The 16,421-nt window shown below is 42.2% G+C and overlaps 1 protein-coding gene across 5 annotated transcripts in view; it reads right to left on the reverse strand.

Moving 5' to 3' along the window:
- The window catches only part of LOC117961286 (interphotoreceptor matrix proteoglycan 1-like), a 56,584-nt gene that overhangs the window by 19,875 nt on the left and 20,288 nt on the right, over window positions 1–16,421 (reverse strand). Inside the window, exons 9-15 of one of the 5 annotated variants that reach the window (XM_034899850.1) lie at window positions 16,286–16,306; window positions 12,549–12,742; window positions 12,323–12,378; window positions 10,260–11,067; window positions 9,105–9,911; window positions 7,842–9,026; window positions 6,811–7,496 (exon numbers count right to left, since the gene is read on the reverse strand). In XM_034899850.1, coding sequence (XP_034755741.1) covers window positions 6,811–7,496; window positions 7,842–9,026; window positions 9,105–9,911; window positions 10,260–11,067; window positions 12,323–12,378; window positions 12,549–12,742; window positions 16,286–16,306 — 3,757 coding nt within the window. Of the gene's footprint in view, window positions 1–6,810; window positions 7,497–7,841; window positions 9,912–10,151; window positions 11,068–12,322; window positions 12,379–12,548; window positions 12,743–16,285; window positions 16,307–16,421 lie in introns of all 5 variants that reach the window. The other 4 variants (XM_034899846.1, XM_034899848.1, XM_034899851.1 and 1 more) reach the window with 4 other exon arrangements.

Below are 16,421 nucleotides of genomic sequence, written 5' to 3' on the forward strand. Positions count from 1 at the left end.
AAAGATAGACAGACAGAGAGAGAGAGAGAGAGAGAGAGAATTCAATTTTTGAACAAGAGGGACAACAACTTCATGGTCGATGGGAAGACAACACAAGGGTTAAAGCTATAGTACATAACTATTTCATGTCAACAACAATCAAGCCATTACCAGATGAGTCGATACAGAGCCAGTGTTTTCCCTGGCTTTGTGGAAGACGTTTTTAGGTGTCCTTCAAGAAAAACAGCAATTTCTCCCATACATTAAGTGTGTATTTGTGGGATTTTACACCTCTATGTAGTTGTGTAAGTGTTGTGTCTATTTTTTGTCATTTTCTTTCCTTTGGGGTTGTTTTGGGTCTCTGTGGTCTCTGTGATGTCGGTTTGCATCACTTTGTTGTAGTTTTGCATCTCTTTTTCATAGTTTTAGAGCGTTATTATGTGCTGAAATCATGGCAAAGACAAACGGTTAACCATTGGTGTGGTTTTTCCTAGTTGGAGAGCGCTAAAAAAAAGGTAATTTTTTTCTGTATATTCGTTTCTATGTTCAGTGTGCGTGTGGCGTGGTGGGTGCTACGACTGCTATCTCATTGTGCAATCATGTGTTACATAATGACAATAACGCTGAACCCTTGAGATGAAGTGAAGGCCAATAATGCAAGGACATTTCTCATGTCCATTTTCCTTCTATGCGTACACGTTATACAGGCGGGGGAGGAAGTGATGAGGCTTACACAACGGCCACTTACCACAGAAAGAAGCAAACATAGGCTGAGTTAAAAACGTTTGAAACAAAACTAATGCGATTATGTTACGTTATTAAATGACTCACTGGTGAAGCTACCCTAATGTACCCGGGGAGGAAACAGAAACAAGTGCTCACTGAAGGGTTCGAAGACCAGGATGTGAATCATATATTATGGCAGGGGTGTCAAACTCACTCTCACTAAGAGCAGCTCTGGAAAATATCTAAATATCTTTGACCGTATTACTGCATGTTGCTTTTTTTGGGTCTCGTTGCTTTCTCCCACGCTTTGTCCCTTTCTGGTGACTTTTTTTGACAACAAAAAGCCCTACAAAAGTCTGCAGAAAAGTTCCTGAGCCATCATAGAGTTTAGCAAACCAAGCGAAACAATGATTGCATTTTTAAAAGTAGGCTATGACACAGCTAACTCACAGCAACCTGTTTCACTGAGAGAACTTAGGAGAGAAGGATTGCTTTGTGACCCGGTGCCGGTATGAATGGCCAATTTGGTTTTCATATAGTATATACTGTATAGTCTAAACTGTGAATCAATCCTGTCAGATGTATCTTCTGTTCATACACTTACAGAGAGATTGGTTGAGTCTTAGAGATTTCTTTTCTGTAATGACCCGTCTGGGGAGTTTCAAAGCAGAAGGACATGAAACAAACACATGCATATGTGTTTGTTTCATGTCCTCCTCCTTTTGTACATCACTACACTGGGTCAAATCTGAACTCCCCGAGACGTGTGAAGCATTTGTCTCTCCCCGCATTCCAGTGCTCATTAGAAAGATCAATGTGCTGCTTTGTCTAAAACGTGTGTGTCAAACTCGAGGCCTGCGGCCCCCACAGGTTTTAAGCCAGCCGGCATATCAATTTAGCTTCACAATAGATTTAATCTAGTTGTGTGCCAATTCCAAAAAGACAGGACAGTGTTTTTCAAACTGTGATTACATGATACATGATAAAGCAGAATTTTTCAGATTTGCCGACATTGAGAAAAAATCCCAGAAGCAGAGAGTTTTCATATTCAGGCTTAGAAACCTGAGGTTTGACTACCGACCAAACCCACTTTTCCAGCACATGGAGTAGACTTTACCAGGGAGGCTGAGAAGTCGGATACCCCTGTAATTGGGACACACCCTCTGGTCCCCATTTTTGAAGAGGGGAACCACCACCCCGGTCTGCCACTCCCTAGGCACTGTCCCAGACCTCCACGCAATGTTGAAGAGGCAGGTCAACCAAGACAGCCCCTCCAAACCAGGAGCTTTCAGCATTTCTGGACGGATCTCATCAATTACGGGGGGCTTTGCCACTGTAGAGTTGTTTAACTTTCTCAGAGACTTCCGGTTCAAGGCCTTCAGCCTCCACAGGGATGCACGAAAGCTCCGCTGGAGGTGTTAGTTGAAAGTCTGTCAAACAGGGACCTCCTCCAGACGTTCCCAATTTCCTCGCACTACCCGTCTGGGCTTACCAGCTCTGTCCAAAATCTTCCCCCATCCCCATTTTTTCATAAAGAAATGACTCAAACCAATTAATTATCAAAGTTGCAGATTAATTCAAAAGTCAACATCTTATCTTAATTTATACAAACTACTCTGAGGTACATGCATGTGCTTCTCCATTTGGTCCCCATCGACAGCTGAATGCAGGATAAATGTGTAGATTAATCAGTGAGACAACACTACACATTGATTTTTATTTAGTTTGATTCTTCCGGTGCCATTATAATGTCTAAAACATGTGCTGAGGCTCAGAGGAACACTGACCTTATAAAGATTTGTTATTTATTAATCGAGTAAAGGAAGGCTGACCCTACGTCATCTTCCACAGCCTGCTGAATATCCACACCTGGGACATTGCTGTGACATCTAATAGTGAGCACTGGGAACGTCCCAGTGAAAATGGTTTGCTGATTAATTACTCTCACTTTGCCAGACCTTCCTCCACAGCGCTTCAGATAAAAGATCTGGCTAGTCCACAGAGCTTTCCTGGATGGGAAAAAAACGTGCTATGGCTCATTGGTATTTCTTTAAAAGGTGCCCTGCCACACAACACAATTTTTACTCTCATATTTTTTTGAATATGTTAGGTCCATAGGTCATCAGATTGGACAGACAGACTAGCTAGCTGTCTGGATTTACCCTGCAGAGATCTGAGGAGCAGTTACCCACAGTCCTCATAAATACACCAGAGCTTAGAACGCCAACACAAAGGAAACGTTAGACTGGAAATCAGGCCAAAAAGAGGGACATGAAAAAAACTAAAGTCTTAAACGATCGGCACTCAGCGTCATGGAGATCTTAGCCTGCTGGCGTCAAATGACCACCTAGCGTCACGTGACCAGTCGGCAATCTCCTAATTTTGTAGGATAGCTGACAGGTTTGCATACAATATCATACGGACCACTTCATGAGAATGCATTGATTTGATTATACAATGCCTCATTCCCATAATCAAACATTAAAGTTAAGAAAACTTAATTCCTTAATGTAATCAACTGGGGAAGTTCCATGTTGATATCTGTTAGTTAAAATATTTCCCTATTCACTTGCAATGTCTGCTCTGACCATGGGCTGCAATGGGAAGTTGGCATTACCAATTTCAGTATTTTTTAATACTTTTCACTGCTTGGATCTCTACAGACTTTTTATATGTTATAGAGGTGACTTTTCTGAAACTAGATCAGATTATAGAGTTCCTGTTGCTATTTGTGTGGGGTCATGTTGCATAATGCCTTTACTATAGAGAAGCATGGCAACAGAAAAAGAAAGAGAAACACACCTACTTTTAAACTTTATTAAAGACTTGGATAACAGGTTTTGGGATATGTAAGTTATTTGCAACCCTATATTATTTTATCTTGTTCATGTTCTTTTAAATTGTGGATGTTTGCATTTCTAAAAGGAACAACTCAAATGTAGCTGAGTTCAGAGGGAATTTTCTATTTAAAGAGCTGCACACCACACAGGGAGACCGCAGCGCTCCCACTCTGATCCGAATGATTCAAACCAGCTGAGTGCAGGCAGCCGAAAGGGCATCTAAATTAAACTTCTGCCTGGCTGCTAATTGAAGGGATTTACACTCGTTTAGGGAGTAGTGCTAATCAGAGATGCATTCACACGAGACATACTGGCAATAATAACTAGAATTACAGCTGCACGGTTGTATGCCTTTGCCAACAGTAACTGCTGTTTTTTTCAATCTGGGCCCTATGTTTCCATGTGTTTGGTATCTAAGTGACTGGAACAACAATCCTTGACATTGGTCAAGTGTTAAGCGAGGTCTCTGCAGTCGGCAGCGGAGAAACAAGCTACAATGTACGTTAATAGGGTAATTTTCCAGCTTGGATTTACCTCCACAAAAGTCCTGCTGTTTTGCTGTTGACAGGCTCAGATTAATAAATTAATTAATTCTAAGTGTCTGACAACATTATGGAAAGGATCCCTTTAAAACCTCTTTGAGAGCTTTCTGTATAACCAAAAAACCAGCTCTGAAGTCACTAGTGCTAAACGCACCAGAGTCCATTTAAAAAAGTGATACGTTAAGCATGTACAGAGTCACATGTACAGTAAATTGTTAAAGAATGTGTTTATTTCAACCAAAGCTAGAGTTGTGATGGTTGGAAAAGTGGAAAGACGACCCAAAACGTCTTTTTTTTAAAGAGTTATCTTAGTCACAGCGCTTACTTTCTTTGGTGTTTGTAAAGTATTACAGTTCAACAAAGAATGGTTCACATTAGAAATGATCCTTTCTGATTTTTTTCTTCTATGTAGATGCAGTCACCGCAGTAGTCAAGAATGATTTATTATTTCCAAATAGAGCTATTTATGTCATCTTTTAAAAATTACTTTTTCATTTTTCATATCGCAATATATAGCAGGGGAGAAAATATCGCAATGTAAGATCTTTCCAATACAGTGCAGGCCTACTCTAGGCGCAATTGGATAGTCCTTCAACCAATCAGACCAACGATCCGGGTAACATAGCAGCAACAGCGGCATCAGCGGGTTGGTTGCTGCACTTTGGTGGCCGTCATATTGAATGACTTGCAGAGCAAATCTCAAATTTGCCAGTAGTTTGTCATTGTTTTCCCAGGCTAGCGATGCCACTTAAGACTGGACTGATGTTGTCATACTGTAACTAACATAGGGATTCTTCTTATGACCCGAAAACAAATTTTGTGAAGCCACAGTGACCCTTTGACCACCAAAATGTAATCAGTTCATCCTTAAAATCAAGTGGACGTTTGTGCCAAATGTGAAGAGATTCCCTTTTGGGGATACTGGGATATTGCTTTCACAAGAAAGCAATATCAAACAACAAACAACTCGAAAACATTATGTCTCCGGCCACCGCTGTCTCCGGCGTGGAGGCATACAAAAAAAGTAAATAGGAGTGTTTATGTGAGCATCCCACTATGGGAATTTATATTAAATTAAACTTATTATATGTGTAGTTGTAGTAAAAGTAAAAAGTAAAAGTAAAAAAATTCTACTAAGCTATGGTAAAAGATTGATAAAGAATTCTCAAAGAAGGCCGGCTTGCCCAGGGACAGGCCATCTCAGCGGCGTCTAACTCGTCCTTTTAAAAAATCCATGATCGCGTCCCGCTGTCTCTCGTACCTACACTGGCCCCCACACCCTGACCCCCCTCCCCTTCTACCTGCTTCAGCTCGGCTGCTTCTCAGTCACAGAACAGAAGAGAGTGGGGACTGTTTTGGCGGCTACATGAGAGAAATACCGTGCGTGCTCACCGGCCAATACTAGCGTCTTTTCTACATAATGTCACCCGCCCATAGGCAGAGACTGAAGAGGATTCAGCCACTTACTCTTAAATTCACTGACACACCAGCGCCTGCCCGGTACGTACATCTTGACATCTAGTGAAGTGATATCAAAGAACCAGTCTCAACGTACCTCCCTGCTGGTCTGTATCATTTCTTTGGTACGGAGTGAGGCTTTGAAAATCATATTTCATTAGATTATTTCCTGAAGTTTTGGTGATGGCAATACTGCATTTAAAAACATCCAATTTTGGCTAGGCTAACGTTATATTTTATTACTTTTTCAGTACCCCACAACTATTATTTCCATCCCTTTTTAGGAGGCTCCAAGTCTCATCTAGGGGGGTTGGACCCCATCAGCAACCCCCCACCATAATTCGAATACTGCTGTCATGCCTTTTTTGTTTATGACTTTTTCCCCACGGCATATTCTCCCTCCCTGATTAATTTAGCAGAGTCATTGTTCGTAGTAAAATGAGGGCTGTATTGTACCTGCCTCTATTCATCCAAAACATCAACACATTTCCATTCAAGACCCGACAGGCCACAGGTGTGACTCTGAGGACTTCTGGAGAATTCTGTCGGAAGGAATAACAAAGCTGCAAACGAACTGAGCAGCTGCTATTGCTCATTAATTTACTTTGACTTTCCATTTTACCTGTCAAGCCATAATGAAATTCACAGGGAAGCCAAACACCGAACAAGGTTTTTCAGTTGTCTTCTTAATTGTCAGAAGCTTTGCTTGGAAGTTACTTTTTCTAAATGTCTCGATACTAAACGGAAGTTAGAAAAGTAATTATTTAAAAAAGGATTTCAGTGCATTGAACCCCTTTTTTCAATTGAAACGATAAGAACTAGGTTGAGGATAAGGTTTTGTGGGTCAAGATTAGGGCTGCAAAGATCATTTTTATTGTTGACAAATCTGTTGATTATTTTCTGGATGAGTGGATTTGTTTAATGACAAAAATGTTTGTCCTTAACTCAAAGATATTCAGTCTACTGTCACAGAGGAGAGAAGAAACTAGAAGATATTCACATTTAACAAGCTTGAAACAGAGAACTGACTCAAGACGATTAATTGATTATCAAAGTAGTTGGCAAATAATTACATAGTTGACAACTAATCGATGAATCTTAGCAGCTCTATTCAAAATTCTATGTTATTGTGCTTACACTGCTATAGTTTAAAACACTAACATTTTAAAGTGAGATTATTGGATCTCTTTAAGAGCCCGAGAAGTTTTGTTCCAGTTCTTCGGAAACCACTGACATGTAATCCCTGTTTTAGTTTTCCTACTCACCAAGTCTAAGAAGGTGTTCTCCAGCGATCTGTACTCTGGAGAAGTTTTGTTGAAGAGGTCTGCAGAGAAGTCCATGTTGGTGACGCGCAGGCTGAAGAACACCACCAGCTCCCTGCCTTGGCCGGCCGTGGTCATGGAAGGCGTAGTCAGGTATCTGACTGGAGGTGGGGTTGTGACGCCGACAGCGGTACCTTCCTCCCCCACAGGTAAGAATCCGCTTCCCTCATCCGGCAGCTCGTTTGACTCAGTGGCTGCTACGTCCGTTTGGTCCAGCTCCACCGCCAGGTCCTTCACAGCCTCATCTGTGACGTCTTCAGCAGCTGTTGCTGGGATTGTTTGGCCTTCCCCTTCTTTTGGTACTGCGTCTTCCAGGTCTTCTTCGATAATGACCACAGCTGGCTCCGACTCTGCCTCTGGTGCCGCGCCATCGTCCTCTGAAGACTCAAGTGTAGAGGGAATTACAGATTGCTCTTCTACCTCAAAGATGCCAGAGTCTACAGTCGGGCTGGGTGTGATTGTCAGAGTTGTCAGAGGTGTGGGGAAGAAGTCTGAAACCGGAGCTGCCGTTACACGGATGTCTCTTTCTGGGGATAAATCACTTTCTTGCGTCTCCTTCGGCACATCTTCTGTGACTTCAGCACCCTCTAATGTGTCGTGGTTGTCTGCAGCTGTTGACTCTTTGAAATGTCAGGCAAAAAGAGGCAAAATTAAGCCATGCCTGCAGAGTGAATTATACATAATAAATATGCAGTTTGTTCATGCTGAATTTTTTGTTTGAATCCCTAATTTTTTATAATTATTCAAGGTAATCAGAAAATAATCTTATACATTTGTACAGCATGTATCACAATAGTACTGGACAGTTAATAAGGAGTCAAACGGCTTGTGTTTGCTGCATTTCAAATAAAAACTAGGAAGATCGGAAGGCGTACAGCCCTAAAAATAGAATATTAATGTCACAGGATCTTTATTTACAGTATCTGCTTTAATGTCAATGCACTGCCTTTAATCACATACTTCATGTTCCTCACCTGAGGTTGTTTCAAACTGTAGATCGCTCTCTGATGTTTCTGTCAGTGTGGCAGCACCAGTGTCACTCTCCACTTGTGTGTCTATGCCGTCAACATCCTCCTCTGTGTTAAAGTCATCAATGACAGGATATTCATGGTCAGGTTCAGCTTCATCTTCTTCAGAAGGTTGGTTGTCTATCGGTAATATGGGTAAGTCATCTTCCTCATGTGGCCGGGGGTAATTTGGTCCAACTGGTGGAAGAAACTCGTTATCTTCAATTATCTGGAAAATATCCTCTCTAAAGTGAAGATCATCTGGGCTGTTTGGGTGAAGGATTTTAATTGATTCAGCTGGCGGCTCAGTAACTTCTTCCTCTGGTTCTGGTTCTGAAATCTCAACTATACCCTCCTCTGAACTTGGTTCTGGGACATCAACTCCTTCCACTCCTTCCTCTTCTATTTCTGAAACCCCGGGTAACTCTTCTGCTGGTGGTAAAACAAGATCTGTGCCTTCCCCTGGTTCCGTTTCATCCTTTGGATTCTCAACAACCTCCTCTTGTTCTTCCTTAAAAACATCAGCTGCCTCGTCTTCGGCCTCTGGTAGTGCTTGCGGTTTTGAAATGTCCTCAGGCTCTTCCTGTGGTAGTGGAACTACTTCCAGGTCTGGTTTTACATCCTCAAATACATCCTCATCTAGTTGTAGTACATCTGCTACTTCTACTGACTCTTCCCCTGGTTCCGGTTTTGGTAAGATCTCTACAACCTCTACCAGTTCTTCCCCTTGTTCTGGCTCCTCCTCTGATCCTGCAGTCTCAACTACTGCATGTCCTGTTTCTGTCACTTCAGTTCCATGACCTTCCTGTTCTGGTTCAGATGCTGGTTCTAACACTTCAACTACACCCTCGCCTGGCGCTGGAGCTTTGACAACTTCTGTTTCTACTTCAGAAATCTCTACAACTTCCTCCTTAACCACCTTTCCTTCCTGTTCAGAAACTTCAGGTATAATGTCTTCGGAAACTTTAGGTATTGTTTCTTCTGATCCGGCTCGCTCAACCACCTCTTGTTCTTGTTCTGAAACCTCATCTAAAACATCCCCAACAAGTTCAGAGTCTTCCTCTGGCTCTGAAACGTCAACTACTTCTTTCTCTGGCTCCGAAACGTTGACTACTTCTTCCTCTGGCTCCAAAACTTCAACTACTTCTTCATCTACAACTACTTCTCCCTCTGGCCCTGGAACTTCAGCTACTTCTTCCTCTGGCTCTGAAACTTCAACTACTTCTTCATCTGGCTCCAAAACTTTAACTACTTCTTCTTCTTCAACTACTTCTCCCTCCGGCTCTGAAACTTCAACTACTTCTTCCTCTGGACCTTGAACTTCAACTTCTACTTCTTCCTCTTCAACTGCTTCCTCTGGCCCTGGATCTTCAGCTACTTCTTCCTCTGGCTCTGAAACTTCAACTACTTCTTTCTCTGGCTCCAAAACTTCAACTACTTCTTCCTCTGGCTCCGAAACTTTAATTACTTCTTCTTCAACTACCTCTCCCTCTGGCTCTGAAACTTCAACTACTTCTTCCTCTGGCTCCGAAACTTTGACTTCTTCTTCTTCTTCAACTACTTCTCCCTCTGGCTCTGAAACTTCAACTACTTCTTCCTCTGGCCCTGGAACTTCAACTTCTACTTCTTCCTCTTCAACTACTTCTTCTGGCCCTGGAACTTCAGCTACTTCTTCTTCTGGCTCTGAAACATCAACTACTTCTTCCTCTGACTCCAAAACTTTAACTACTTTTTCTTCTTCAACTACTTCTTCCTCTGGCTCTGAAACTTCAACTACTTCTTCCTCTGGCTCCGAAACTTTGACTTCTTCTTCTTCTTCAACTACTTCTCCCTCTGGCTCTGAAACTTCAACTACTTCTTCCTCTGGCTCCGAAACTTTAACTACTTCTTCTTCTTCAACTACTTCTCCCTCTGGCTCTGAAACTTCAACTACTTCTTCCTCTGGCCCTGGAACTTCAACTTCTACTTCTTCCTCTTCAACTACTTCTTCTGGCCCTGGAACTTCAGCTACTTCTTCTTCTGGCTCTGAAACATCAACTACGTCTTCCTCTGGCTCCAAAACTTTAACTACTTCTTCTTCTTCAACTACTTCTCCCTCTGGCTCTGGCTCTGAAACTTCAACTATTTCTTCCTCTGGCTCCGAAACTTTAATTACTTCTTCTTCTTCAACTACTTCTTCCTCTGGCTCCAAAACTTCAACTACCTCTTCCTCTGGCTCCGAAACTTTAACTACTTCTTTTTCTTCAACTACTTCTTCCTCTGGCTCAAAAACTTCAACTACTTCTTCCTCTGGCTCCGAAACTTTAACTACTTCTTCTTCTTCAACTACTTCTCCCTCTGGCTCTGAAACTTCAACTACTTCTTCCTCTAGCCTTGGAACTTCACCTTCTACTTCTTCCTCTTCAATCACTTCCTCTGGCCCTGGAACTTCAGCTATGTCTTCATCTTCAGCTACCTCTATCTCAGGTTTTGACACCTCCAAATTCCCTTCTTCTGGTTCAATTTGTTCAGGTACCACCACGGACTCTCCCTCTGGTTCTAACAATTCAGTTTCCAACTCTGAAACATGCTCTGTTTCCGAAGCCTCACCAGGGTCATAAGGTCCAGGGCCTTCCTCATCCGGTAGAGCATTACCTTCTTCGTCTTCCAGAAGCGTTACTATTGGCTCAGTGGGCGGCTGGCCCGTGAAGCCTGAAGGTGTTGTAATTGGGAGTGCCGCATCGGACACTTCCTCTTGAGCGGGAGCTGTAGTTAATAATATCTGTGTGGTGGGAGTGACAGCATCAAAACTGGGATTCTTACTGTCATCCTCAATGGGAGTCAGGTCTTCCTCTGATATCAAGTTAGGAGACAGACTGATATATGGACCGTCGGTTTCCAGCTCCAGAACCACAGAAGGGGTCGGGATATAGTCTCTCACGAGTTTCCCAGTTTCGTCGTGATGAATGGTTTCAATCTCATGTGTAATGATCAGCACTTCTTCTTCCTCGTCTTCATTTAATGGCTCGAGCTCACCCACAAACATTTTCTCTGACTCTTCAGTAATAACGTCAGTCGGGACAGCCGTGGGATCCAGCAGGGTGATAAGGGCATTTTCCTTCTCCATGGGCGTGAGCGGGACCTCCAGCCGTGGTTTATCAACTTCTGGCTCAGTGGAAACTTCAAACTCGTTGTGTGAATCGGGCTCACTGGACTGTGGAAGGATGGATTTGTGATGTTATCAAAGCAATGAAAAAGGTTGTCATTTGTCTAACATTTTCAGGATTCACTGAAGTATTTTAAATCCTAAACGTATATATTTAATTCTAAAAGCCGAGGTGTCAGTAACATTTTATTTTATGGGACCTTATGGTGTTTTTCCACTACATGGTACTTGCTTGACTGGCTTCAACTCTACTCCCCTTTTTTGGTTATCCATCACGAAAAGAAGTCCCTGGTACCTTCTAAAGGGTACTTTTTTAGTACCACCTCAGTTGAGATACTAAGCGAGCTGAGGCAATACCAAAAGGTGACGTGAAAATCTGCAGACTGCTGATTGGTCGGAAAGAATTGTCACTATTCACTGCGTCATCATAGCTAGCAACAGAAGGGGGGGGGGGACCTGAATTAGCAAACAAAAGAACTCCTTGTTCCTCATGCCATCATACTTTACAACTCCTCACTCGGGGGGAGGAGGAAATAGGGCAGAGAGGACAGTACATACACACCTGGACTCACATTAATACCTGGACACTTGAACACTTGACTCGACACTGACACTTGACTGATAATTTATGGTAAATGTATTTTTATGTCTTTTTATAGCCAAAGGTTTTTATTGTTATTGTTATTATTATTATTACTATTATTATTGTTATCTTTATACTGTCTTTTTCTTTTTCTGTACAGTATTCTTCTTGCTTAAAACTGATGCTGGAAATTTCAATTCCCTTGCGGGAGTCATCCCAAAAGGATTAGGGATCCAGCTCCATGCCGAGAATCCAAAAACGCCTCGCACGTTCTGTGTGTGTGTCGTGTTAGGTCATGGCAGTTTCCTGCTATGACAACCAGCCACGGCTCGCCTCACGCAGGCGGTGCTAATCTGCAATGGAGAAAGGAGGACGGGTTCTGCGGCTGAGTCTAGAAGGTACTGTGTAATGGAAAAACGCCATTAGTTTCTTCGTGATTTCTAGAGGAGCCCATTTTTAAAAGTATATTCTTAAGAATGATCTAGAAAGAATTATGTAACTCTCAACTTGCTCGTCTGGCTTGTGATGGACTGGAATCCTTTCCCTTTAGCCAATCTGTGAGCAGTGTGTACTCAGACAAGCACAGAGAGTTTTACCCGATCCGTCGCACATCCACCACCCTAATTACGAGCTCTTATCAGTCAGCAGACGATACAGAGTCCACAAATGCAGACTGAACCTGTTTAAACACTAATTTCCAGTTTTTACACAACCTCTTACCTCGTTCACTACTTCTGCTGTAGAGGTTGCTGTCAGCGCTGGCAGGAGGATTGCTTCTGTCAAAAAGAAAGCAGAACAATGCCTTTTTATAATTGAGATATACAAGTTTCATATCATTCGAATATGTGGCAAACCCATTTAATTTTCTGAGTTTTACAAGCAGTCTTTATTTTTAACTTAAAAATAATTTAACAATAACATCTGTTAAGAGATGTTATCACTGTACCTGGTTCGAAGTTAAGCGATTCCAGATCGATCGGCAGCGAGGCCTCCTCACGTAAAGCCTTGGTGACCATTTCCCGGAGGCCGGAGCTGACTGAAGTTTCCGGGGTGCCGGTCGCCGTCTCTGAATTCTCTGATTTTATTTTAGGTGCATTCATCTCAAAGACGAGAGAGTAGTGCACCGAGATTCCTCCGGGCCTGAAAAGGAAGATATTATCTCTGTGATTCAGAACGGATGACTCTGATTCTTCTCACTAATGGTGTTGATCAAGTTATCTATAATCAACCCCCGGCAGCCACAGGAATATTGTTATCGTGATTTTGTCATTGACACAAGTCCCGAAAATATTAACCATTTGAGATTGACTGTTTTTTCAATGCCTCCATAAATATTTTAGAAATAATACAGTGCAGACATGTGGTTTAGATAAAGCCGGAATTGGTTGAATCTCAACTTTCACGTTCTTTTTTTCCTGAGATCATATGTCACCCACACAGCAAAGTAGGAGACAGGGAAAATAGCTTGTGACACTCATCCCCTGCCTCTCTGTGTAAAATTTGTGCACTCGTGTGTCGGTTGTCCTTTATGTAAAGCCTAATGGCCGTTTTATGCTTCTGCAGAGGCTCCATGCAGAGCTTTCACTGTTGCCTACCTAGGTGGCCTGGTGTTCATACTTGTGCGGTGGTGTGTGCTTCATGCCGGCATGTGTCTGTGTGTGTGTGAGGGGAGTGTGTAGTAGAGCCAGTGAGAGAGTGGCGGAGATTATCTTCGAAGGGAGTAGTGACTCTAGAGTAAGTGTCTCCCCTGTTCTTTCTGACCACTGTGACACATCTGTAGCAAGAGAAGTTAAGCTTCTCCTTGATTTCATGTTGTTTATGGAGAAGGAGAACCAGGAAATGAGGGGGGGAAAGGACTCAGCCGTGGGGCAAACACTCTTACTGGGTGAGCTACAGGTCGCCCCAAACATCTTACATCTTTACACACTGCGCGGTGAACATTTTACTTTGTAACACATGGGTATCAGGTTAAATGCAAGTACTCATAAAAGGTGAATTTAAGAAGATATGTAAAATTTTGAAAATGCTAGACATCAGAGGGTTAATGCTAACTTTGGATTAAAGGGATTCTGATTCGCAGCATTAGCTGCAGAGAGAGAACTTCAGTCAAACACACAGAAGGAGACCGACAAAGGTATTCCATGTTGTGTGGTTCTGCAGTAAAGAGAGGCACATTCAGAATGTCAGGCATGAATATCTGTAGCTGTATAGGAAAAGAGAGAGACTGCATCAAAGCTTCATCAACATTCTGCACAGCTATCATCATCAAGAAAAACAATAAGCTGATTTGCTGAGATGCGAGATGTTTGAGAGGCGATAATTTGATTTTTATTTTATTTATTTTTTTGCTTTTGTGAGAACTGATGAGTGCTAAACCAAGGCACTTCTTCATTAGGTTGCAGCAGTAATGGTTCTGCATCTAAAAACATCCACTGCGTCACTTAGTTCCAGACCCAGACAGCTCTTTTTGTCTGGACTGGACCTGATTGTGTCCCATATCTGTCAACACACACCTTGTGTCCGCTCTACAGAAAGGCTGCAGTCCTGAATTTCACAGACTTCGGATACATGTCAGGCTTTCTTCATGGAACATTTGCTGATCTTTTGGATGTTTGCTCTTGTGTGTTGTTGCCTTACATAAGTCATTTAAAAGAGTAACAGTTAATTTGTGTCTAACCCTATGTTCTGCTGTCGACTATGCTTCACCTCATGTTGTCACCCAGAATCTATTTTAAGCAGGTTTTCTTTGTGCTTATTTTGCTCTGATGAAGGCAGACGGCGTGTCTCGCGGGTGCAGCCCACACACTAAAGGCTTTTTTAGCTTTTCAAGCGGAGAAATGTGCCTTGAACTTTTCTCCTGGGGACAGCCCACTTCCTTAACATAAGCAAAACCGCTTTATTGTTTCCCTTTTGTCTTTATATGTGTACACCTCGGTTTCAAAGGTCTGATTTTATTTATCCGACGTACAGAGCTGTACTTTTTGGCCTGTTGTCACTTTTGCGCTCCTTTCTCTTTGTCTGTTTTCAACACCTCTTTTTCCCGTATCACACCAACAACTTAGAGCTTAAATGCTTTTTATATTAACAATGACTCAAATAACTACTTGTAGTGTGGATAAACTGCAGTTCTAAGGAGTGTTTTAGCCTCTTGTAAGTCATAATTTTAACTTTCACAGGGGTTTTTCTCTCGGGCTCAGGCTCAGTGTTTTCATCAAGACGCAGGTGAACAAGTGTTTTCAGGCCTAGTACACACGCACACAGGTGTTTTTGTAAATATATATTATAAAAGCATCAAAAAAGAATAAGCTAAAAGATGAAACCGCTGAGGGGAAATGCAGATTCAGGGAATCATTTTCTGTAAGTTTGTCACCACAAGTTTTCTCTTTGAAATTATCATTAGTTTGACAATATAGTAGTATTGATTAGTTTTGCTTCAAATAACAAGTACTGTTTTTCTCAACGTCTGTACACATTTAATTATATTGACTATGAACCAAACATATGCATTTTTTATTAAAATATTGACTATTCACACGAGTTTCCACCAAATGTGTTTCACTTGTTTTACGGAGTGTGTCAGACAAAAGCAGGAGGAGTTTGAGACTCCTTCATCAGATTAGAGGACGAGTTCCCGCTGGGACCTTGCCTCCGTGTTGTTAGCCGTGACAGAGTCAGACACCACAGGGGAAGGCTTATTAACGAGGGGAGCAGCTTGACAATTACTGCATCCACAAGTCTTCCTGTTCCACTGCTCACCTGTCTGCTCTGATAATGAGGAAAGGATGATGTAAAAAAAAGAAACGCTTCACGGTAACCTTTAACAAGTAAAGTCTTAGCAGTAATTTGGTCCTTGCAGGATATTGTGATATGTCTGCTTTGTGTTGAACTGTCTGGACAGTTTTGGGGTAAGTTGTTCTTTCTGCATCAAGTGATGGGAACACTATTAAAGTAATGTATTGCTTTTTGGAGTAACACAGTAATATAACGCAATACTAATAAAATTGTGGTAATATTATACCCATTACAATCTCGGAAACACATTTTAACCCACGCGCACACTGGGTACTAAACTTATTCCACCAACTCTGCTCCGATCGCATCTACATGTTTGCTTCCTGTCTGTATCTCTCTTCTGCCCACTTTTTCACACACACACACACACACACACACACACTTATCGTGCTGATGTGACCGAGCCAGATTAGAACATCATTTCTAAATATCTGTCCAAACCCGGCCCGGCGGGTTTCGTCGGGTCCTGTCGGGCTCTGATCGGGTATCCCCGCTCTGTTGAATATGTAGCGGTTTATTCCTCGACGCAAAGGCACAAGGTTCGAATCACACCTGTGGCGATTTTGCATGTCTTCCCCATCTCTCCCCTTTCGTATCTAGCCTGTCCCAGTGATTAAAGGCGGAAATGCTCAAAAATTAAGCTAAAAAGAAAACAAGTTACTCTAAAGTAATGTAAAGCATTACAATTCAGATACAGAAATTTTGTAATGTAACTATTTCCTACAAAATGACAGTAACAACTTATCTATGATGTATTACATTTAAGAAGTAACTTGCCAAACACTGACAAACAAAATGTATCCAAATAAAAGCTGGGCTACACATTGGCAGGAACCTGCACAAACACACTAGGGGTGGGGTGGAAACTACAGGGAATGTGTCTGTATTTACCCATCAGTGTCCTGCGTCTCGCTGCAGCGGGAGAAGAAATACAAAGATAAGAGCTGGAAGCAAAAACCATCACCATCACAGGAGGAACAACACCAACAGGGCGAGGAAATCGCACCTATTGGTATTTAGTTCACAT

The sequence above is a fragment of the Etheostoma cragini genome, chromosome 18 (genome assembly GCF_013103735.1).
Source record: "Etheostoma cragini isolate CJK2018 chromosome 18, CSU_Ecrag_1.0, whole genome shotgun sequence".
Lineage (NCBI taxonomy): Eukaryota > Metazoa > Chordata > Actinopteri > Perciformes > Percidae > Etheostoma > Etheostoma cragini.